Raw genomic sequence first — 26,124 nt, 5'->3', positions numbered from 1 at the left:
CTACAGTCATAATTGTAAAGATTTGCATTTTCAGTGGAAGTGAGTAAGGATTAAGAGCACAAGAAGGAGAGAGGTGGGTTGTAGAGATATAACTGAGAGCATAATTTGTCCTCCCAGCATCCTATAATTGCTAATGATGCCTTAGAAGAAATAAAAGAACTTGAGATTGTTGTTTGCAAGATTGCCAATTAATTTGTTTACTGGGGGGCTAATGGAACATTTTATGGGGTATGAGAGCTGCCAGGTAGCAAAAAATACCATATCATGTAAAGTTAACTTTTCAGTCTGGAGCTGCATTAGGGTTTGAGTAGAATTGAAATTCAATTGAAACAGAAAAACTGAGATTTTCTTCAGTGCATTGTATGACCTGCTCCACTCTGATTTAGTTTCTTTATGGTGTAAGACTCTACTACCTAAGTTATTACATTAATATTCATTGGGTAGATCATTATTGCACTGTTGGAACCAATAAATTTTGGTTTAGTTTAAAATGAGAGATGATATTTTATACATTATGTTAGCATACAATTTTTATTAGCATATCAGACTGTGAAAGAGTGATGCATTGCAGTAAAAAGCCAAGTATTTCAAGTTAATTGCTGTTCTATTAAGTAGAAGTGGTGGTTTTGGCTTAAAAGAGTGTAGAGAAATGTTTGGCTAATGAAAAGAATGCTCACAGTGATAACTGTTTGATGTAGTGAAGCTGCTGGCTGAAAATATTCACCTCAGTGGTCAGAACTGAAGGCCCTCAGAAGGAGGTGGTGAAATGAGACTAGTCCAGCATGTAGAAGCACTTTTGGGATGAAGCCAAGAGGCAGTGGTGCCCACCAAGCCTCGATTGCACTTCTAAAGATAAATAAAGAAATAAAGAGCTGCCAAGATGAACGTTCAGCAGCAAGTTTGTCTGACCTGACCTGCTCTTTTTGTCCAGAACAAGTAGTGTGAGAGAGCAGAAACCACATTAAAGCACTTGGTTAGAGGGTAGCTGGTAGATGCAGGCATGATCCAGCAGATTCTTCTGCATCGTGCGGTGCTGGTGCATTGCCAGCCCACACAGCCAAGCAGCTCCTCTTGCAGGGCCACAGTGAGGGCAGGGAATCAAGGCAGGTGGTTTTCTTAACCACTTTCCTTCTCTCCTGCTCGTCCTCCTGCTGTACTTTGGGCAGGTGTGGAGCCTTGCTTTTTGGGACGTGATGCCAGTCACTGGCAGCTCCTGGTCAGTTCTCCCCAGTTTATATACTGAGCATGGTATTCTATGGCATGGAATATCCCTTTGGCCGGTTCGTGTCAGCTGTTCCGGCTCCGTTCCCTCCTGACTTGTGCATCTCCTCACTCACAGAGCATGAGACACTGAAAAGTCCTTGACTTGGAGTAAGCACTGTGTAGCAACAACTAAAACATCAGTGTATTATCAGCATTGTTCTCATCCAAAGTCCAAAATACAGCACTGTACAAGCTACTAAGGAAGAAAATCATCTCTCTCCCAGCTCAAGCTCATTCTTGATTTCCTTCCACATCCACACCCTACAACTTCTTATTTCCTCTACCATGGCGGGGTGGGGTTGCAGCTAAAACCAGAGCGTAGGGAGGGAATTCAGCTTTTGCTGTCTGCTATGGGGATCTTTCTTTGGAAATGTGACACATTTGACTCACGATGCAACAGCAGTTTGCTTCCCTGTACCCCTCTTCAGTGATGCTCTCAACAGCTGCCATGGATTTCTGTACCCTAGTTTGAGCACTGCAGCACAACTTGGCTATTTTTGTCATATTAGAAATATTTAGTCCACTGAACTTTGCATTGAAGATTGGATTGTTTACTTCAGTCTTCCTCTCTTTCTACTCTACCTCTGTAAGGAGCTGCTTGTTTTTGAAATGTGCCCTGTTATTTGAGGCAGCAGATGCATTTGTGGCTCATTTTATGATGATGTCGAAAGGCCATATTTGAACAGGAATTCTGCCACTGCACAAGGCTTAGGGTAAGGTGGCTCCATCCCTAGGCAAGCTCAGAGAGGTAGTTATTCTCTCTCTCATAAGGATGGAGCATAACACAGAGCATTTGGAAGAGTCAGAAATTAAACTCCATGTCTGAAGATTCAGTACTATCCTTTCATTGCTAATCCATTCTTTATCATTTCTAGATATCAGGGTCTTCCCTCCTGTTATGTCCCTGAGCTGTATCACTGGTTTATCTTTTGTCCAGCTGGACCCGTGAAACTTGAAATAAAAAATTGGTGAACCCACAAAATTTATTTTGGAAGTCAGTGCAGAGAGGGAATTATAAAAAATTATGAAAAATCTACTGAAGCCATAAGGATCAAGAGATACTCAGAAAAAAAAATTTGGACCTTGATAAACTTTTTCAGCTGCATTAGAATGTAGTCACTGGAATTAATCCATTTTTAAATCTGAGTTGTATAGTACGGGTGTTTGGTCAGGACTGCTGTGTTTTACTTTGGTTATAGGTAAAGATTCAGCTTTCAGTTCTAAAATCAGGTTATCTTCAAAATATTTAGGATGAAGGAATTGCACTTAAAATGTATTTGAATTAAAAAGTGATACTGCTTCTATTTTGGGATTTTGGTACATTTTTAGCTTAGCTTTCAAAGAGGCTTTCAGTAGGGTTTTTTCTTTTTCATCAGGCTAAATAGTTTTTTCAGTGGTTGGCAGAATCTGTATTCATCCAGTGGATAGTTCGACAAATATACTTCTGTAGTTCCATATACCATTTTGATCTTCACTGCTTTAGAGGCTCATGCAAATTCTGTCATGGGAGAGTACTTCTGTAGATCTGGTCATAGGTGCCAAGTCGAGTGCCCTTTCAGTGGCAAGAATTCTGGACTGTAAGGGATAAATAAGAGAATGGCAGACTCTAGCTAGTATATAGTGCATGAATAAAATTATTATAATTGATAAATATAAGTTCCTGATACTGAAGCATGCAGTAGGATGCGTTTCGTTCACTGGTACTGAGCTTACTGAGAAGAGCCTGAGAACCATCTGCAGTTATAACCACTGGGATTTCTGAGCTCACAATTCTTGTATATAACTCTGGACAGCTCTTTGGCAAAAATAAATCACTCTCACCCTACTGAAATCAATGGACAAGTTGTAGGTTTTATAAATCAAAGGTTGGCGATCTCTGATAAAAAAATTTTTATTGAGTTGAAACATCATGTGGGTCTCAGTTGTAGGCTGCATTAATTTTTTGTCTTCTAGGAGATGGTTCTTTAGTACCAATTATGCTACTTTAATCCTAATTAAATTCACTTCTTGATAAAGTTGATACATATTTTGTGGTACTCTTAAATTAAAACATGCAAGTATTTGTCACTTATTGTTTAGAAGACAATTAAGATAATAATTTAGATGCAGAATAAGTGGTGCAGGAATGTAATGCACCAGTCTAGGATATGCAAAAAATAGTATGCCTGCTAGGTTAATGCTTTTGTACACCAGCAGGAGCACACAGGGCACAGCTCTGAAATCCTGACTGGAACTGATACAAAAGGCACCTGTACTGTGAAGGGCACTGCAACTTAAAGTTGAATCTGTTTTAAGAGAAATCATAAGAGCTGCAAAGCCTTTCTTCAGAGATGGCATCAAACCATTTTGGCACCTAGTCAGTTGTTTCTTTCATTGTTATAAAAACACTGAAGTGAGTTATAAAAACACATTTGAGATTAACATTTGTACAAGGCTCTCCTGCTGTATTAAAAGTGCCTGCAAAGCACTTCTTGGGGGAGTGTGATTTGCAACTAATGATCATGAAGCACCACCTCATGGTAATATTCTTCTAGTACTTTTGGGTTGTTAGATGGAAGCTCACATTTCACATCTCCTTTTATCCAAGGGTTATGTCATCCTAAATTGCCTGCAGCAGAACTTGGCGTTCTCTTGAATTTCACTGTCTAATGGCACCAATTGGGTGCCTCCTGGACCTCATCAGATATACATGACTGCTCTCAAATCTGGCCTCCTCATTCCATCAGGGAATGAGTTTTGGACCCTAATGAGTCAGAAGCTGGGAGGAAATGTGGTTCTTCTAGACAATAAATTAGGGTCAGGAAAGAAGCATTTATCTGTTTACTCTTTGGGGACTCTAGACCAGACTTTGCACAGCAGCAGTGTAAGCAAATTGACTGGCGTCAGATGAAATGATGCACTGAAATCAAACTGTTGAGCAATAGGCTATAGGCATATCTTTAAAAATACAATGAAGTCAGCTGCTGTTCTCTGATGCACCTTAAGCAGGGAAGAATATGCCCAGGGTGAACTGTAGTTTGTTTTGGAATAATTCACTCTTCAGTAGAAATAAATTATTATAAAACCTTGATCCAGAATAATTTTATTATTTATGCGATGTGTCACTTCAATAAAGATGTAACATAGATGTATTGAGGTTGTTTTTTCTCATGCTCTCAGAAGAAACTAAATCTCCACCATGTTTCTTAACATTTGTAAGGAAGCCTCCCTCATATAGTAATAAATCAGCTTATCCTAAGTTATCCCTAGTGTATTTATGTGATGCTCTGTGCTGCTTAATTTATTTTTTAACACCATCTTCTTATGTTTTCTAGTAATCTTTCATTGCATTGAGATGAAACAATTCTCTTAATAGTTAGGAAAGGATGCTGTGACTGATACTTATGACTCTGACATGGATAGCAGTCCTGTTGTCTTGTTCCTTTTTCATCTCTTTTCCTTTTATCTGTTGGATGCTTGCCACACACTATAATCACAAGCACTTTTAGGTCAGCAACTGCTGTGTTTTATTTTTAAACTGTACTGGTTAGCAGTTGGATGTGACACCAAACCTGATTTTGGGTTCCAAATGCTGCCATAGGGAGGATATTTAATGATAATAAAATGCTTTGCTTCTCTCTCTTTTAAGAGAGTTCCACCTAATCTGACTAAGCAATCAGCAGTTAGTAGGCAGATCTAAGTGAAATATTATTGCTCTATAAAACTGTTTAAATTTGAATGACCTTTTATTTAAGATGCAGAAGCATTTTTCTAGCATTTGGACTGTTAAGCAAAGTATATGCTGTAAAAGAAGCATTTATTACTTGCTTGTAAAAATAAAATACAATATTGGTAAGTTAGCTGGAAGCTTGCAGATATCTTAAAAAGATGACAAGGCAAGATAAGCAGTAGAGCTAAGCTGAAATTGCTCTGGAGGTCTTTCTGAATAGCTGTCAGTTTTATGCTCTCCTAGCACAATAAATAATGGGCACTCCCAGGAGGTGGGAGTCTCATGAGATAATTATTCTTCTGAGGCTCAGGCTGGTTTTGCTATGCCTTTTCCACAGATTGGTAAGACTGCCTTTTAATTATTCTGATCCTCTTACATTAGATTTTTCTAATGTAGAAATTAATAGAATTAATTTTGTATACATACACTGTACTTACGTTACCTCGCCTATTAATGAATTTCAAGCAATATTGAATGCTATCAGATGGCAATAGTGAGTGGTCTGGTTAGCTTTTATCTTGCAAATTGGATTTAAGTCACACTGCCCTTGCCTCTTGAGATGTGTTTCTTTTTAACATTCAGGTCTATTTTTCTGCTATCATAAGCAGGCATATTTACTCTCTCAGACTGGTTTACCTTTAACTATCCTTGAAAATAACAAGGACTAGAAATAAAAGTTTAAAAATAAATCTGTATTTTATAACCATTGAATATTTTTATAGTTTCTGGTGCACAAAGCTGACACAGTTGTTCACTGTCTCTCTGAGCATTAAATAATATTGAGGAAATGAAGCAAAAACCTGGCAAAACCTCAGTTTCATTTGGGGTGGGTTGTAGGGCAGCATACTGTCTCAGTCATTAGCTACAAACCTTTGATGTTGCCAACAAACCCACAAACAAATAGCAACCTCAGCCTCTGGATTCTCAAGGAATTCTGTATTTTTTGAGGTTTTGCTACTAGGATGATCTGACAAGCTCTGACAGGGTTTCCTACAAACATACAGGAAAAACTTTTTTTAAGAAAGGTTACACATGGATTGGTGTCTTTACAAGTTGAAATACCCATCCTAGCTGTGGTGATGTTGGACATGATTGAATTAGATCATATTTTTACCCAGCTTTCCCATCTCACCAGATGAGAGCAGAACTGCAGAGCGGTGGTTGCTACTAAGCCTTGCAGTTCTTGCTCAGCACCAGCTCTTCCCCTTAGCTTAAAAAAATTGCATCATTTTGCTTTGGAGATTTGCCAGATCCTTGCAAAGGAAAGGTTTGAATTTGTTTTGTTCTCCCCTCTCTGCGCTCCAAAGCAACGTTAGTCAGTTTTGAGTCTCTGAGCATGTAGACACACGCTTGTCCTTTGGGAGTAACAAAATATTAAACACGAACCTTGTTTTGTTAGATGAAGGTCAGTATTTTATCAGAAGAACAAAGCTCTCCTTGGTTTCATTCCTAGGAAGCAACTGACGGAAAACATCTTTTTTGTGTCAATAGTATTGATCTACCAGAGTACTGGTACCTCCATATGAGACCTGGGAGCTGAGGCACAGGAATGAAACAGCTCCTGTAATTCTGCCTTGCATTTAGCCAGGTTTCATCGTCAAGGCTGTGGTTATGTTATGGCATTTAAAGAATTCTGACTCGCTGTTTAAAGGGCAGACTGTGCTGGATCATATAGATCAGCTGCTGATTTTGGCTCACCAGAAAAAAAAAAAAAAAAAGAGAATATCTGGTGTGGAAACTTTACTACTCAGAATATAAATCACAACAGAAAGTGTACTTGCTTAATGGTATTGTACTGAGTATTGTTTATTATTTAGCTGTTTGAAGATTACAGCAAGTACATTTGCAAAACTTTTGATGACTATTGTTTCTTTTCCCCCTGCCTCTGCCACGAAATATATTAAATATTATTGTTCCAAAACCATAACCTTATTCATAATTAATTGTCCCTACACAAAGTGTTTCAGTGGATGAATTAGAGGGTTTGCTCAAAATTGCGGCACTTGGGTGTATCTTTAAAAATAACAGGAAAGAAGAGGGTATTTTTTCTTACTGGCTGATTTTATGGCTAAAGATATGATGGATGTGCTTTTAAGAACTAGCTTGACTGTCTTCTGAGCCTTTATGAAAGATAAGTGGGGTAAGAAACAAATGTTATTTCTTTGTTATTTCTGCAAGGGTGAAGAACAATTCCAGAGAAGTTACTGAGAAAAAATGTGCTTTCTCCTTCCTTTGTAATTTATTTATGTAAAAATAACCAGCCTGTCTCTCATTGTACAGAAGCAAAAGCCATTTTCGAATGGGAATTAATGCTTTCACTATATTTGATTTACTTATGGCATATAAAGAAACTTATGTATTTTAAGACACATAGATACAGTATTCTTGTGTTAGATGCATCTTTAAAATTTGCAAAGTAGCAAACTGGGATAGTAGCTAGGCTACAATTGCACTTTCTTTTATACATTAGGGGTGGCTAAATTCTGTCCTCTCACTCAGTGCCACTGAGGTACTCATAAAGCTCTCCTGTGAGCACCAGTTTGGAACTGTTTTAATTTGATGATGAAAATGTTGGAGAGACATGGGGTTGGCTTCATATGACATGCCATTAGCCAGTGTTTCTCTAGGGAAAATGCTGTCAACATTGCAAGTTGCTAAGAAAAATTGTCACCTGTGCCCAAGCATCAGGATATTCTGCACAGCCCTGCTGGTTAGTTTGATAAAACTTGTGGAAGACCAAAGCGTATTTTAAATGTTATAGTGTTTCATACAAGGTATTTTGTAAATATATTATGCTGTTAGAACTCATTATCAACTGTAAAAGTGCCAGGCTGTAGTAAAAAGCTCTTGGAAGAATTGTAGACTTTCACAAGGCACTTAAAATTCCTCCCAAGTAAGGAAACAATACATAAACCATATTCTTCTGAAGGGAAGTAGTCCATGATGATAGTTTTCTAGCAATTCTAAATACTGGTAGTAATTCTTTTATAGCTAAGATTGCAGGGAGGAAAGTGTAGTTGCACAGACCTTTCCGAAACATAAGACTCTTGTCAGCACAAACATATTATGGAACTGAATTTTAAGAAAATAAACATTTCTCTAATATTTAGGTCCAAAGTAGTAAGTGCAGGAACAGGTCTACTGGGAGAACAGTTAAATGTGGTGGGTGATGATACAATAGAAGAGACTTGTGGAGTGTTTGCCCGTTTGTACAACACACTTGAAGAGTCTCAGTAACAACTGACATTAATCCAAACCATTTTTTAGAAGAGACAAATTGAAGAGATAAAATAATAATTCAACTGGCCTTGAATGTAGTTGACACACTTAAATAAAACTGTCCACCAAGGAATGCAATTACAAGTGTCATGTTTTTGTAATAGGCAAAGTAGACAGGTTTCTTCTTATCCTAGGAGCCCTGATTATTCAGAATTTTATCCGAGAGCTGTGGGAATGATGTAGATGCTTTGTAAGTGGGTGGTGTTTTTCCTGTTTTTCATGTTTTAATGTATAGAAGCAAATACTGCAGCAATACTACAGGACCTGTAAAGCAAGCCAAAGTAAAGTCTAGTTGCTCAGCTACTATTCTTTTGCAGTTCATCGTGCATGCTCTGAATGACAGGGTAGTTCTCATCTCTGATGGCCAAGGCTTGAATTTGCCTTTAGGCCACAGAGTTCAGTGAGGTCCCTAGGATATGAGTAGCTTGTCTGCCAAGTACAACACACTTTGATTTTTATAAGTTACCAGTGTAAGTTCTCTGATTCAAATGGCTTTGCCACGTGAGATGAATTACTGGATTTCCACTTCATTCTGAGTTTGCAGTTTCAGTCTTTAGAAATACTTTCATTTCTGTATCCACAGAGGGGCAAGTGCAGGGCAAGATGAGGAAGATGGAGATGATCTCTGAAAAGCTGATGAACAGCCTCCACAGTCAGCTGCAGGACTAGGACCACCTCACATCCTTGAATAGTCAAACTCTTGCACCCTTGCTTAATGAGATGATAAAATGGCACATGTCAAAAATAGTAAAGTTACCAAAAACAATAATTAGGACATTGCTAAAGGTTAATAATTTTTCAGGGAATGTGCTGGCTCCATTGACAGATAAACAAGTATCATGTCAATGTATGAGTGCATTTCTGGAACAGGGAGTGTGCTGGCAATACTTCAACATAAATGTTCTAATTGAAATACTTCATGGTGACCATTTTAATGCCATTTTTTGGTATTATTGTGGTTATTTCAGTCATACACTTTTTCCCATGGTGCCTGGACTGCTTTGCTGAGTCCATGGATAATTGGCTGGAGGGTTGGGGGAGGTGGGTGTTTTTTAGGATTCAGTAAGTAAATGACTGGAAATGCAGTGCCACATCCTGCACAGCGATAAAATTACTGCAGCAGATCTATTCTCAGATATGCCAAATGATTACCTGGGTTTGATTTTTAGCCAGGAACTAACTGGTCATTAGTTAGAAGCTAAAGTATATGTGTGTAAGATAGGAGGTCTGATAGTGGGAGGTGATTTCACTTGTGTCATGTGTTTATTCCTACCAAAAAAATGTCCAGTCTCTCAGTCAGGCAGAGATTAAAATTGTCCCATTTTAATGTCTTGATACCTCTGGATTATAGACTAAACATGTGAAAATGTGAAAATAACTGTGTTAAATTTTAGTTACATTTGCCTTGGTGTTAAAATAGAGAATAGTAACAATCATTTGGGTATAATTTTTAGTGACCAGATTAAATTTAATGTCAGTTAATAACTTAAACAGATTTTTTGAAAATGAAGGATGAAGGACATAGTTTGTGATATTTTTTTTCATTGTCTTTCTAGTTTTTAGACACAAATCTTTAATGACTTGCATAAGGAAATTCTTCATTGTTACTCTGTGAAAAAAACACTTTTCAGATCACTTAAATCATGGAGGTTCTTAAAGGCCATCCAAGGGCAAATAGATTCAGTGTGATTCACCATTAAAAAGGACCTACCTGTCAAAGATTAGGTAGTGTGAATACCCCTCTGCACGCTTAAGTCTTACACATTTCTCAGGAAATATTTAAAGCATTGAGAATATTTTCATCAGCTTACTTAGATCCCTGTTAGGTTCTTGGATGTGCACTCTGGAAGAGCCTGTTTAATTCTACTTCTTGGGCCCTAAGAAAGACTAGTCTTCTAAAGAGAGTTCTAAAACTAGAACTGCACAAATACCCTTCCCTTTTACACTTCTGCTACTACTATTGAGAACCCTGATTATTCCTTCTCTCAGTTTCCAAATCTGAAATTATATTTTCATCGCTTTCAATTCGCTTTACATCTGTGCAAAATAGAAAGGCAGATTTTTAAATTAAATTGGATACTGCTCCAATCTGATGGTCATAGCTGGCTGAACACCACTCACTAACTGCAGAACGCTGTCCTTAAGGTTTTGTTCGAAAGTTTAGCTATGGATTCAAAAATTCAAACCTCCTGTGATCTGCTGGAGTAGGTCCCTAATAATTCACTGACTTCCCAGTCATATTTTATTTGATACTTGGTAACTCTTCTAAATTTTTGAATTTACCTATTTGCATGATCTTTCATCTGGATTCTAGTAAAACAGACATGTGCATTAAACAAAATTAACCATGGACTGACCACCTGTTTATTAGTGGAAAGATACTGTTTTGAAATCTGAAGCAAAAGCAGGAGAGAGCACAATTTGGAATGACCCTGTTTCATGGAATGGGCTGAATGAGCTACCTTTACAGCAGTGGCTTCTAATAGCAAGTTTGGGGTAGGCAAAAGGAAAAGATTCAAAATAGCTGTCAATTTATATTGTGGTTATTAAAAGCTTACTGTCTCAGTCTAATTGCTGTGCAAGAGAGAACTCCACCCCTTTTGTGAGCATTTTTTGACATTTAAATTACACACTATCACTGATTTTTTTTTTTTTTAAGAGAGAACAGCACAGTGGGAAGCTCCCATCATCTGAATTAATACACCAATTATAAACTGTGTTGCAAGTAAACAATTTGATCATTTCTGTGCCTTATGCTGAAAGCTGAAGTGCCTCATTAAAACAAGAACTGAAGTCTCATTCCATATTTTATCTGTCCATGTACTGATGTTGAGAAAGTTCATTGATAAAGCTGGAAACTGCTCGCTCCTCCACAGGCAACTGTGTGTTCTGAATGAAACATTAAACAAGAGTTTTTGACACCCTGAAATGTTTCAACAGCTACATTGCTAATTATTAACTTCAACAGAGTTAATTTTGTTCTTCAAAGGAGCAGTGACTTTTCAGGAGTTAAAAAGCAGGACTCATTTGAAAATACAATTATTTGCAACTTAAGAATGTTCTTTCTCAAAGTGTAGTCAGATGTGCCTGCAAGGACAGTTACTGTATGCAATAGAAGTAATCATAATGCTCAAAGTATATGCCAAATTACTGCAATCAAACATAGAAAAGAGTGCTAATTTAAAATAGTTTGCAAAATGACTGCAATGTGACATAGTTGTATATGTGTGTATATTAATTGGTGAGAGGTCAAAATAAATCAAAATAGCCCTTCACTAGCCATAGGACTAGCCATTAGGGGATCAGATAGGATGAAAATGAGCTTCTATAATTGATATTTTTTTAAGCACAGGGTGGAAATTATTAAATAATACAGTAATGTTTTACATGTAGAGAAAGAACTGACCCTACCAAAGAAGCCCCTTGTTACTCTTTCACTTCAGTCTCCATCCACCAATATATGCCAAGGACTACCCAGCTAGAGAACAGCTTGGCAGAAAAGGACCTGGGGGTCCTGGTGGACACCAAGTTGAAAATGAGCCAGCAATGTATCCTTCCCTCGAGGAAGGCTGATTGGATCCTGGGCTGCATCAGGAAGATGATTGCCAGCAGGTCAAAGAAGAGGTGAATGTTCCCCTCTGCTCAGCACCAGGGTGTGCTTTGTCCAGTGCTGGGTTTCTCAGTATGAAAGATATATGGAAATGCTGGAGAGATTCCTACAAAGAGCCCCAAAGGTGATGCAGGACTGGAGGATCTCTCCTATGAGGAGAGGCTGAGAGAGCTGGGACTGTTCAGCCTGGAGCAGAGAAGGCTCAGAGGAGTCGTATTAAAATGTATAAATATCTGAAGGAAGGATGCCAGTAGGACAAAGTCAGCTCTTTTCAGTGATGTCCAGTGACATTAGCAATGGCAGTGGGCACAAAAATGAAACACAGGAGACTCTGTCAGAACATCAGGAAACACCTTTTCCCTGTGAGGGTGACTGAACACTGGCACAGGTTGCCCAGGGAGGTTGTGGGGTCTCAGAAGCTGTCTGAACGTGGTTGTAGGTGGCCATACTTGAGAAGTAGGTTGGACCACATGACCTCCACAGGTACCTTTCAACCTGAAACATTCTGTGATTCTGTGATGGCCATCTGCATTATAGTCAACTGAATAATGTAATTCTGTCTGTATGAAGAAAAACATTAAAAAAATATACGTGCACAAAGAGTGCAAACACCGTTTATCTTTCACAGAGCCTTTTACTCAACAGTTTTATGTTATTGTTCTATATATAATTACATATATAAAAATAAGAAAAATGTATGTAATAATATATGCTAGCTTAATGTTTTGGAAACAAAGCAATAAATATGAAAGGGTATGTGGTAAACGTGTGAAAAAACTCTTTAAAGGAAATATACAAAGGACATTAAAATACTAATAACTATTAGTCTTGGTCCTAAAATAACAAAGAAGATTAAAAAAATTAGTAACTAGACTTGTTTATCCGGTGAATCATTTATCTACACACTGCCAGTAAGCCAGTGGCTTCCAGATTGGCTCTTCCTCACACACAAGTGTCTTGCCTTGCACATGCAGGTCACAGTTTTAAAATTAGTTGTTACTGGAAAGGAAGTCCAAATTTCAGACAATGGTGGCAGAAAATCTAGTCTGAGAAAGTTCTTCCAAGGTGAACTGCAAAATGTTTTTTTATAATCCTGTAGAAAGGACAAAGGCAAAAAAAGAAAATCTTTACTCCTTTCTCATAGTGAGTATAAAGACTGTAAAGAAATTAGCAAATGATGACAGTTCCCTTTTGGTAACTGTCCTGCTACTCATCTGCATAACTCTTTACTGTCATAGGATTCATTCGTACTTTTTAGCATATCTAGAACTGGGCATGGCATATAGCTATAGTGTGGATATTTGTTACTGCTCTCTTTATGATTAGAAATGCCATTCAGAACTATTTGCTTTGGTGACATAATTTATGGTCTTTCCTGTAAAACAGTTTCCTCTCTCTAGTGCAATTACCAGTGTTGGGAGTCAGAAGAATCAGTTTGAACTTGAGTCAGTTTCTTATTGGACCTGCTTTAGCTAAGTCAGTCCCAGTGCTGGTAGCACAAAAGCACGCATGTTGGTATTACATCATCATCTTCAGAAAGTACAAGGAAGTAGTAAAAAGCAATTCGGTCATTCCAGTGTCTTTCTCAACTACATCCAGAAAGGTGTCACTTTGGTACAGAGCCAAGCTCAGTGAAGAGCAAGGGCTGAAGTCCATGGATAGCTTTACTTACTATGTAATTACTGTAAGCCCATTTCCCAGAAATTGCTTAAGAATGGCTCTGAGTAATGTATTAACCCTTTACTGCCCATTATTGGTAGTAATACTGTATTCTGTCTTCATGTTTCTTTGAAAAAAAATCTTACGTAGTTTTACTTTTTATCTGTCTGCTTAAAGCTTTGCCAACTTTTCAGTACTCCATTTACTGCAGTCTTTCTGCACTTACTCAGGTTCAAGTGCTCCATCAGCCTTATGAAAGTATTTTATTCCTAAGATCCTTTTCATCCTCTCTACTCTGTGAAGAGTAAAGCGAATGAAAGTGAAGAACTAGCCTGGTTTTCCTTATTCCCACTTTCCAATTCCACAGTATCATTTTTGGTTTGAGAATTTTCTCCAGTATCTTTTCATATCAATTATGCATTATGAGAAACCTTCTGGTAGCTGTAGTACTCCTCAACAGTCAGCATTCAGCATTCCTTTTGCCTTTCTGTTTAGCACACAACTAACATATAGTACTTTTTTAGGTCTAATAAATATTAACTTTCTCAACTGGTCTGTTTCAAAGTTTTTAGTTAACAGTATTACCTGTACTATTATTTGAGGAAGTCTCTCGTGATTTATTTCCAGTTCTAGTCTTTCCAGTGAGTACTCAGGTTTTCTGGTTTTGCCAAGGTCATTTATGATACAGTTTTGATAAGACTCAAACTAATTTTAAAAATACCTTAACTGGACATTATGTAATTCTTTTACAGTAAGTCTCTCTTTTACAGTGAGACTCAGAAAGGTGTGTCATAGCTGAGCCTGGGACATTTTGTTGAGTTTTTCAGAACTGGTTCTCATCTTGTGATCTGAGTTTCTCCTGTGACAACTGCTTTCAACCTTATCTGGCACAGTTTCTGAATCTAGACAAAAAGTCACTACTGAAAATATGAACCTCTCAGGAAAACAGCAATAGGAGAGACCCTGTTTTATCATCTGAGAGTACCTCTGTGAACCCTTTTTCCAGTGCTGCTAGTCCCAATTCTGATAGGCATTATGATCAAAGTTTATATTAGCAATATCATTTAATGAGAGATCAGTGCAGGGCATTTGTCATTTGTGCCAAATCTGATTGATTGATTGATTGATTGATTGATTTTTGCTAAGTGGCTTAAAACGGAGGTGTGTTGTCCTTGCTAAGACCATTACCATGTGCAGAACAGAAAGCAGAAGCTGTGTGAGTTGAGGTGTCGTGTAGTAGCTGAACTGACCACCCAAACTAGTACTGGCAACGTAGTGGGTTTGATTTGGCTGCTGCCTCTTTCGGCAGTCCCCGTCCTGGGTTTTGGCACCAAAAATCTGTGGTGGTTTAACCCTGGCCAGATGCCTGGGGGCTATTAAAACCACTCCACCAACCTCTATCCTCCCCCCTGCAGCTGGACAGAGGAGAGAGGGGAAAAAAAACCACAAAGGAATTTTTTTGATGAGTAGAGATAAGGATTGAGAGAAAGGCAGTTATTAATAGGCAAAACAAACTCAGAGTGAGGATAAAACTTAGATTTATTACTAACAGAATAAGACTTAAATTAACTACTAACAGAATAAAGGCTAAAAACTGAGAACTAAAACAGTCTTAAAACACAACACCTTCCCCCTCCACCCCTTCTTCTTTCTCAGCTCTCCCTTCCTTCCCTCCCTCCCCCCCATATACCAGCTTGGCTCAGGTCTTCCTCATCTAGTGTTATATCTAAAGTGCCATAACATGGAATGGAATATCTTATTGGTAGAACATACATCAGATGATCTATCCTAGTTCCGTTTCCCTCTCAGGGAGGGTAACAAACACATTACAATCTCCACCCCTTATTCTATACCATTTGACATCACACTCCTATCCTCCATTTGCCTATATCCTATGCTTGTAGGAATTCTGTGAACCAGAACTGCTGTATTAAGTCTAATGATGGAGAGTGGAGCACGATTTAACAAGTAGAGCTTCTGTGTAATAGGGACTAATAAAAAATAGCACAACAGAATTTTCAAAAAGGGCAAATAGTAGTAATCAAATCTGCTCAGGCAGGAGTTGCCTCATTTGACCCCTGACTTAAGGAAGGTTGAAGTTCAGTCTAATCTAGTCAACTAGGATGAGAGTGCTAAGCCTTTATCATGCAAGGATGAGAGCGTCTAAACAGGCCCAGCAACCTCCTTCCACAAAGGGAGCAAAAGGTTTCTTCCTGAGTTCCATTAAACCTCTCCCTGATCTTCAACCATGGCCCTTGTCTCCAGGATGTATTTAAACTAATTGGTTTTTATTTCCCTGCAAATGGATGACATCAAATGCACGATAGCTTGACAATAAACTCTATTAATACTATCACCTCGATGGCATTTTGTTCCCTGTGATTTAGGGACATGCTTTCAGCTAAAGGGATCGCAGGGGGTGTTGCAGTACCTTGTAAGGGTGAATGTGGAGCCAGTGACTTGTGGTTTTTCTCTGAGTGTACTATCCTTAAGAATTATTTTACCTATTGAGGAATGGTTCTTTCCTGAGCTGACAGATTCATAACCATGACAAATCAAATGTAATCATTGTGAGTTTTGTTTTATGACTTATCTCCTGGATGATTGCTCTCCACCTAGGCTGCAGTGTTTCCTCACCATCAGTCTGTCTCAAGCTAATGAAGCACTTTACAGCCACTTGTAGATCACCTTTCACTGTTGAATTTACTGTGCACTTTCTAATTAATTTGGAAAACTAAAGCAACAACTGATACTCACTGATTTTTCATTGTTTCTCCCTCTATTATTTCTGTATCTGAAGTCACAAGTATAGATAATATTTGCATTATCTCTGTTTTTTCTACTGGGAAAATATAGTAAGCGAAGAAGAAAATTCCGAAATTCTCTTGCAGTAGTGCAGAAGTATGACAGAGGAATTTAAGACACAATTTTATGGTGTTATGGTAAACTATATGTGAAGCAACAGATGTATGGGAAAAAAAAAGAGTGATAAATTACTATTATAATGTAAGAAGAGAAAAAATTACTCACCTCTTGTATGAATATATTTCACTGGTCTCATGAATAGCTTCATATAATTTAAAATATGTCTTCTGCATAATGAACTTGCAAGCTAATTACTCTTGGATTGCCACAGCAGGGTATAACTCTGTCAGTCTGGGAGCATTTTGAATTTTGCCAAAGTTGTGAGGTGGATACAGTTGAAACTGAGACTGAATGGATTTTCCAGTCGATGTATCTACAAATTGTTGCCGGGTATTATCCCAGGGAGTAACTGTGATCATTGCTAGATTTATCCGCTATTAAAACAATAGAGTTTAAAATGGCAGATGGTAGTTAATGATTAACATTCCTAGTAAACAAACTTTTTGCAGGGTTATATTTAAAGTGGTTGTGTGTATGTAAATAGACAAGGAGCATGAGCTATGCAACTATAATTGAATTGTATTAGCATAACTTAAGGAGAAGTTTAGTAAATAAAAAACACCTTAATTATCTTGCACAGTATTGGGAGGTTAATGACATACCCTCGGTAAATGACTCTTCAAAGTGTTTGGCTACATGACAATTCAGAGCCAAACTAGTACCTGGTGCCCCACCCTCTGTGCTGGTGTATGGTAACTTAACTCCTACCACTCAAGCTTGGCCTCTGTTGGGATTTTTGGAAGATGCAGCAAATGGCTTTCTTGCAGAGGTCTGGAAACCCCTCTGTGGAGTGGGACCATACAATCCAGCTGTAACTTGCTTGTGGAATGGGCATTAACAGAAGATAACAACTCTTCATGCCCCTTCAGTCAAAAATGACAATAATTGTCTGCTTGTAATTGCAGGGTTTGCTGTTTTTACTTTTTCTACATTTTTCTCTTTTTTTGTTGTTGTTGTTGTTGTTGTTGTTGTTGTTGTTGATGCCGTTTCTTGTTTCTGGAAAACGTGGCAATTGCATATTCTAGTGTGTTCAAGAAGTGTAATTGAATTTCATTGAAACCATCAGATCTGTGCACCATAGTGCAGCCTGAGCTGGGTGTCTTTTTAGCCCGGACGTGTGTTATTCATTGATGCTCATTCTCCAGTCTGACTTGTGGGGTTAGAAGCCTGATTGAAAACCAGTAGCAATTTGTCTGTTTATCATGCCAAATAAAGTAAACAAATTAGTTACCAGTCTAGTAAACTATTTTAAAAATACTGGTGAGTCAGGAAACTATATGCAAATTAGTGAAAAATTAATTTCTGTTACATTTGAATAAGTTGGAAAAGCACACTGGATTCACAAGTGGTTGAAATTTATATTCTTCTCTCACATAGGAAACTGTACTGTAAATAGGCCAGCATCTCTCTGGGGAAAGAAATGTGAATTTTGCTGACAAGTAGAGGTCTCTCAGCAGAAAAATACATGCTGACAGTTTGACTCAGTGGCCAATTGACTGATTTTTTTTCCTCCTTTTTGTTTCTATTTTAGATGCTGAAGAATACCAGCCTCCAATATGGAAATCATACTGTAAGTATACAAGACATTTGAGTAATCTTAGTACCTTATCGAGGTGTCAGTCACTGTTAGGTCTTTTCCCTGCCTTTGTTTAGAAGAAAGACATAAATGTACTAGGTGCTTGCAGGAATTAATGTATGGGACAGCAGCAAAACCTGAACTTTCTTGGATTTCCGTGAAGCAAGGGCAGCAGGATAATGTGTGCCAGACTCCCTGGGTTCCTTACAAGTGTGCAAATCCTGGGTTTCATGGTTTCTCTGCTGAGATTTTCAGAAAAGATTTCAGAGGTAAAGGTTAATGCTCCATGTGTTTACTAAAGGTCAGGCTTGAGTATACTTGTCTTTTTATATGGGTCGCCAAATCACTATGAGATAATAATATTTTTTGATCCTTAGCAATAGAAACTGATTTTTGAAGTGGTGGTTTAGAAGTTGGAGACAGCACTATCAGTTCTTTGAACCTTCCTGTCTGCCTTTAGAAAAATCATTTACATAGAGTGTAGTGCAGAAGTGCATATTTTATGCTCTTTTGCTTTGTTCCAAATGTATTTTCTAATAGAGTGGCACAGATCTAAGACAAAATATTGGCTTTTAAATCCCTTGTTAAAGATGGCCTTTAAATTTGATCTTTGCATTTTAAACCCTTACTGGAACTTTAATAAAAGTGTTGCTTTGGGTGTAGAGGCTCATTTTATTTTTTTGTTTTCAGATACAGAACTATCCTAAGTGTCTCTTTTATTGTGGCAACTTCAAATTCAGTACAGTGCCATTACCAAAATGGAACTACAAAAAGACAGGAATAACAGTAGTTACATGCAGGTACATGTACAATTTTAAAGACTGGAATAAACTTGCTAACTTCACTTATATGAACATTAAACTACCTTGCTGACTTCAAAGACATCACCTCTGTGTTACCTGAGGATGACATTCTGCCCCAAAATGGACTCGGATTTTTTCAACCAAAATTTGAATATGCCATTAAATTACAAAAATTACTTTTTAGAACACTGTTTTCTCCAGACTTTGTAGTTGTTGTTGTTGTAACGTTTTGAATGGATAAGAGAAACCTCCTAAACAGTCACAGTATCTGAGTTAGGCCATTCATGCATCCTTTGCTGAGTACTTAGAAAGAAGCAGACAGCTGAGTGTTGTTTTGGTTTTTTTTGGAAAGAGGAACCTGACTTACTCAAAATCAGTGAAAAAGCTCCCATTGACTCTTACAGGACCAGTATTTGAAATGACAGATGTTTCCTTGTTAGCAGGAAGTTTCCGTTAAAAAGTCAGGAAACAAGCGTATACCTTTACTTACCTGCTCTCAGTTGCCCTACTGATGCAGCAGACAGATCACTGCATGCAATGAAAAAGTTTGGTTACTTTTACCTGATAGCTTACATATAAGTCCAAGAAAACATTTTTTTTAAATTAAAAGAAAAAAAAAGAGAAAAGAAAAAAAGAATTAATTCATAGTCTATGAGTGTATTTCCTCTTCTGCTATATGAAGGATGTGGTAATGTTGTGGTAATGACAAAGTCATGGCCTCAGCATCTGAACTCCATGCATGAATGACCCTGGAAAAAGTTACACAGCTCCAAAATGCAGAAAATATTTTAAGGTTACAAAAATTTACTGCTGAGACTGCTTAGCCACAGATACACATTTTTCTTTGCAATGTTAGGTAATGTATGCTTCTTTACTCAGCTAGAAAAATTCTAATCTGGTAAATTAATTATAGAGGTTATGTCTAGCAATGGTGTTAGTCTGTGATTCAATCTATTGTCCTATCTCATCACAATTTTAACTCAGTGTATGTATTTCATGCTTAGTACTTTGTGTTTACTACCTATTTAACAATTGTTTTTGGTCTGTTTTAGCTAGTACCTTTTAAAGTTTGCTAACATATAGTAAGATACTTTGCATGCAGTTTTGATTTCTGTTAAGTCCTGCATAAATTTAAGTGCACTATGTTGCCTTTTACTGACATCATGATCAAGGTTTCAGTCCTTCTAGATTCTCAACAAAGGCAGATTTTCCTGTTTATGAAAAGTTTTCAAATAAACAGTATTGCACGTGTCTGTGGACAAATGCTGATCAAAATGGAATAGTTTTCAGAACTGAAGCCTTACTCTGTTGACATAATGCACAAGTTTGTTTTAGCTGTATTTGGAAAAGATGAACCCTTCTAATCAGAAGATCCCCACTTGCTTATGAAGAATTGTTAGAATTTTACATAGATTTCACAGGTTACAAAGCTTTTCAAACTTTTTCTGGTAGCCCTGGGACACAAAGAATAAAACAAATGGCAAGGATAATTTTGTAATAACAGGGAGGGACTTGGGAAAAAAAATCTGGAATGTTTCTAGCAGCCAGCAGGGTCTAGGCAGTGGGTTTGATTGCATTTATACCTGAGTAGCAAATCAACAAATAAATATCAGATAACTGATTGCTTTGTGAAGTCTGCTGTGTGCTAGGCATATTATACAAAACAGCATTTTGCCTTTTTGCCATCATTGAGGCAGTAAAGAAAGGAAGATAAGAATCACAGAATGTGGGTTGGAAGGGCTTCTGGGATGAGTTAATCCAGCTTCCTGCTCAAAGCACGACTGTTGTCAGGTCTAGAGCAGAACAGTCATGACTTTATGTAACAGTCCTGAAAACCTTCAAGGATTGAGCCTCTGCCACCTTTGTGGGTAACCTGCTCCAGTGCTGCACTGTCCTCTTAGAGCAGAGACAGTGACCTTACCTGCTTCAGGGGATGAGTAGGCAATTTGTTTGACTGTTGAAACAGGGTAGTCGTTGGTTTGCAGCTGCAGCACGTATGTGCTTGAATTTTGAAGAGATATAAACCCACTCTTTTTCTTCTTTTACCACTGTTGAGATTGGCATGTGCTAAGTCAGTCTTGTGTCAATGCCACTTCAATGTCTATTTGCATTATTTAAGATCAGTGTGCTGGTGTGAAGCAGTGTGGCACAGCACAGAGCATCAGCTGATGCCATGCTTCAGCTCCTCACAAAGTTTCTGTGCCTTCTGCCCTTCATCAAATAATAAGCACAGTGTCCGAGACTCATTTTTGTTAGAAATTAAGTCTTTGTTTCAGCCAAGCACTTAGGTTCCTAATTAAGCATGTGAGTAATCCTGCAGAAATAGGACAGCTCATATTGTTCAAGCTCGGCACATGGATAAATGCCTGACTGAGATGAGGCCAAGGAGGTAAAACTAAGGAACTCTGCGAAACATTCTCAGAAGAAGGCAGTATGTTTCCTTGCTGCTTTATAAAAACGATGATAGGAATTTTTCCTCTCCGCTGGAGCATCTCTGAACACTCATCATAGGTGAGTTAAAGGAGAAAGCTTGAGGTCCTGACATGCTGCAGAATGAAAAAAAAAAAAAATATAAAGAAATTGCTGATAGTCCTTCTTTCCTGGCAGAAGAGGAGTATGTGTTATTTTTTGCGTGTCATCCCTTTGTTTCTTAGACAGATTGGATTTTGGAATTAGACAGTTCTTCCTAAAACATATTATAGAATTTCCCTTATTCATCCCCTGAGACAACTCGTGCTGTAGCGGGAACAAAAGAGAGAGGGATATATTCTAACCAGCTACTTTACATCTCAAAGAAATGTTCCTGTAGAAATTCAATAATAAATTAGAGTTTTGTTAACACTGTAAGTTCGGACGTGATTATGATACTATGACTGCAGGCAAACTCTCCAAAGTATGAAACTGATAAAGATGTCCAAGAGCCAGTTAAAAGCTACTGTGTTTTTCTGTTGCAGTGCTGCATTTTTGTCTAATATTTAGTGTGTATCATTACTGTACATTTCATTTGCATATGATGCTGAACAAAAAGCCACTCCCAGTCTGATGCTCTTCTCTGAGCAGTAATAATACATTTTCTTTTTGCATTAAATTGATTTTTTATAAGATTCATTTTCTCAGGGCTAAGATAATAATGTATCATTATGTTCAAGTGTCATCTTTTTTATTATCACAGTGGGTTTGTCTGTAACCTGCCTGTCAGTTCTAAATGCTAGAAATAGACTGGGTCAGATGTCAATCACTGCTTACCATTGTATCAAATAAGTGTGTTTTTCTATTAGTTCAGTTAACCATTCTTATACATTGGTTTCTAAGATTTTCAGAGGTAGAGGTGGGAAAATGAGGCAGAAAGGCAAGGCTTGTTTGTCATTTGAGCAAGTAGGTGGGCATGTGCCTTCGGAGCCTGACCATTCCCTGGACTGGGCTGGGATCTCAGCAATGTCAGCCTCAGTGTGACTGCCCAGCATTCGGAAAAAGTGTATAATGAAATCAGGCAGAGCTGCAGGATGTTCAGCACTTCTGAAAATGAGGTCACTTAATGAGGTGCCTGTGCTCATTGGAACTTAGCTGTAGGGCACATTTTTCTCAAGTCACCTTAGCCATAATATTGCACTTGTATCCAAAGCCCATTAGGAGGCTTTCACATAGCAATCATTTGAAGCAGAAACAGGAGAGACCCTTTCTAAAAGAGAACACAGCTTTGGGTAGGGTCACAGCGGCTTTGCTCCCTAATACTTTAGTCTGTGAGATACTGCCTTTTCTTTTTTTCAACTTAACTGAACTTCTATTGTTTTTTACCTTCTTCACCCTTACCTTGCTGTGTGTCTCCTCGGGGCATCCTTGGCAGCTGTGTGTCTGTCCGTCTATTCTCTGTTTTTGTCTCCCATTGAACTGCTTGTCCCTTACCACGATGCCACTGGTGGTTCTCAGTTCTTTCTCTTTTCCGATCTGTCTTCTCTCCCTCCATCTAATGGTTCTATCTCTCTCCTCTTGTTCCAGTGGTTTGACTTTCTGTCGGTTTAATATCTATCAATTTAAAGCTAATATGGCCAAATCTGAATTCTTTCACAGGAAATTCGTGACATTTTGTGTGATTACCACCATTCACAATCTCAATCGTGCTTGGGCCATTTTCTCATCCTTCACATTTAGCATATAATTTATTATTATTTATTTGTATAGTAATAATCTGACCACATTTTCTTCTGATGCATTTCTAAATCAGATATATTTCTCAGTTCATATTATTGTGCAGATTAATTACCCATGTCTCTCTGAGAATGACGGCAACCTTTTCCAATCTATTCAAAATACAGTTGTTAAGATGATTTGTCTTCCTTGCATTCATCATGAATCCCTGCACTGATTCATCTCACTACATCCAATCAGCATCCATTTTTTTGTGTTTGCTTTCAAGTCTTTCATGTACCTGGTCTTTCCTGTTAATCATTCCTTCCTTTGTTTTGTGAAATGCTGACTCTTTTCCTCACCATTGCTTCTCCAGAGTTATCTGCCTCAGAGATCCTTTGGATATGTTAGAGACCTCTTTGCTTTTTTCATTTTTTATAAATGCAGCACATCACAAGATGGGCTTCCTATATGATCTTCAGACCAACTTGTTTTGCACTACTGCTAACAAATTTTTTTAGAAACAGTCATTAGCTTAATATGCTGTGTCAGTTAATGTTTAACAGATTCGATTATTGAAAATAGGATCTTTATGAAGTATTAGTTTTCAGTTAAAATTCAAATGAATTAATTGGGGAAATAGATAATTTACTTTAAATGAGAAGTAATCATATTCTTGCAATGTTTTGAATCCTTAGAGTTCCTTCTCTCCATTAAAAATGTAAGTGGGTAGGAAAAAGTTACTATTTTTTTAATACCTTTAGTATTAAGCATCACTAACTTGCTGAATCTGTGGTTGTGCTGATTTCAGACATTCAGAAATTAACTCTAAAATTGGGTCACAGAATAATTAGAGTTTTAAAACATTATCTGTGATTTTTGGACAAAATTTTCATACTTTCTTTGACAGTTCATTTGGATACACAAATCATTTGGTCACAATAGAGTAGAAGTAAGTCCTTAAACCTTAGTCACATAACTGCAAGAGGTAAGAAAGACCAGAAGTTATCCTGTGCAAAAATAATGGAAGATCTGACAGTGCTGAATGATGCAGGGTGTATCCAAAGCCTGAGTACAAATTCAGAGCTAGAGCACATCCGTATGCATTAAAATTGATAGGGAATGTAAGAAATCATGAACTCTCTGTGCCCCTCTAAGGAACCAGGGATGAAGCTTGGGTTGGGAAAAGAGGAAGTTATGGGGTTTTGCACTTTGACATGAGCAGAAGGCAGAAGCCCTCAAAGCTTTCCCATCCCCTGTGTGACAAACTTGGGTGCAGGCTAAAGGACTTCCCCACTTTCCAGATTTCATCACTTCTAGGTCCATTTAAAGAGAAGGTGCGCAAGGTGTGAATACGTGCTAAGGGTTAACAACTACCATTTCCAGTCACTTTTTGCAACAGGGCTTCTGTGTTTATCAAACCCACAGGCATTTCTCTTCCTTCCATAATCTGCCACCTTTCAGGGCATAACTCTGAGCTTCACGAAGATTATGAAGAAAAACATCCTAGAAACTCAGTCTTTAAAAAAAATTCATAGACACGACACAATCTTTCCAAATACAAGAAGGTCAGCATACAGAAGGCCTTTCTCAAGGGAGGGAATCCAAACCTCTGGGATTTTTACTGGAGTTACGGAGAGACAGTCTGTCTGTGCTGGAATTGATTACTGTCATTGCATGTCAGCTTCTTCTCACAACTCTGGAGTGGAAGGCAGGGAGAGGATCTCATTAAATACATGCAAGTGAAGAGGCTGGGGCCAGGCAGCAACTACCTCTAGCCTCAGGTCTCTCTCCTTTAGCCCTCAGAAGATTTGCAGAATTGATCCAGGCCCATTTGAATAGGACATAATGGCTCCGAAAGGAATGTTTGCTTGCTCTTCAGTAATTGCCAGCAAATCTTGAAATATATTATGAGGTTGTGGTGAGCCCTTTCAAAGGTACTGAACTTTTTCTTGGCCTATCCAAAAAACTACTGGTGCTACTGGTAAGCAATCTGTTCTTGGGTTGTTACAACACAGTATATGCAAAAGTGGGATTTCATCCTGAGATATACCTAATAATTGGTATCTATTTCTGGCTAGTCTTCCCTAGTATAAAAATGTAAAAAACAATACAAAAGAAGATAATACTTCTAAAAGTTAAAGCACTGATCACTTTAGTTAGTTTGCAGGTCAACAACCAATTTTCATATAAATGACTTAGACACACTGAAATGCCTCATTTTGATTTCATATTCTTTACATTTGCATTTTTCTCTGCAGCCCCTGGCTAAAAAGACTCATCTGAATAAAAGTTTGTGTATGTTCCCATCTCCTAATGATCTGTACATTTTTGTGTTTGACAGTGTATCAATTGCAACAAGAGGCACCACGTCCCAAGAGAATCATCTGTCCTCGGGAGGTCAGTTCTTTTGCTCTACCTAGTTATATCTGATGAATTGTCAGCAGCATATGATTACCAAAAAAATCTTTTGTGCAGTCTGTGGGTAATATTTGCTTTAATTTTTCTATGCCATTGTTTTATATAATCATTTTTCTTAAGGTTGATTAATTAAAGTAGATTAATATTTGCTAATTAGGCATGACAGCCTCATTCTACCACTAGAAGCACCTTCATTAGACAAATGCTTATTAATCATTGCTTAATGTGCTTTTCTGTATGCTACCTGAAGTTTTATGTTTCCATGTCTAAATGAAGGTGTATTTTTCTTCCTGCACCTGCATACTAACACCTGTGTGATATGTTTTGACATGATACCATGTAGGTTCATTGAAGTGATACCCAGTTTCTGTTCTGTCACAGAAAGTTTAAAGGTTATAGGATATTTAGAAATCTGCAGGGCTGCAGATTTGGCTGAGTTATCTTGTCTCCCTTTTCTTTTTCTGTGTTTCTTCCATTTCTACTTACTTTTATATGTCCATTCCTCAACCTGCATGGCATAATAGTAATTGAACACATATGTAGATGTCTCTGCTCAATCAGTAAGACTGTGATAGCTTTATCTTCTATAATGTCAGCCATGAATTTTGTGCAAATAGATGTGTAATACAGGTAACAGAAATACTAAATGCATTAAGTGATTGCACAAGGTATAAAAGATGATGTGCAAGAAGATAGGAACTGTGCCTCATGGCCTGATAAATAGTTGTACTCCCAAACATCATCCTGAGCTCTG

The 26,124-nt window shown here is 37.8% G+C and overlaps 1 protein-coding gene across 1 annotated transcript in view; it reads left to right on the top strand.

Moving 5' to 3' along the window:
• LOC126649470 (5E5 antigen-like) overlaps positions 1-26,124 on the top strand; it is a 97,829-nt gene that overhangs the window by 52,265 nt on the left and 19,440 nt on the right. The window contains exons 3-4 of the mRNA XM_050333682.1: positions 17,977-18,015; positions 25,294-25,349. Of these exons, the coding sequence (XP_050189639.1) occupies positions 17,977-18,015; positions 25,294-25,349 (95 nt within the window). The remainder of the gene's footprint in view (positions 1-17,976; positions 18,016-25,293; positions 25,350-26,124) is intronic.

The sequence above is a fragment of the Myiozetetes cayanensis genome, unplaced genomic scaffold (genome assembly GCF_022539395.1).
Source record: "Myiozetetes cayanensis isolate MyiCay16 unplaced genomic scaffold, myiCay2020 scf1, whole genome shotgun sequence".
NCBI lineage: Eukaryota > Metazoa > Chordata > Aves > Passeriformes > Tyrannidae > Myiozetetes > Myiozetetes cayanensis.
This window is presented reverse-complemented; position numbering and strand designations above follow the sequence as displayed.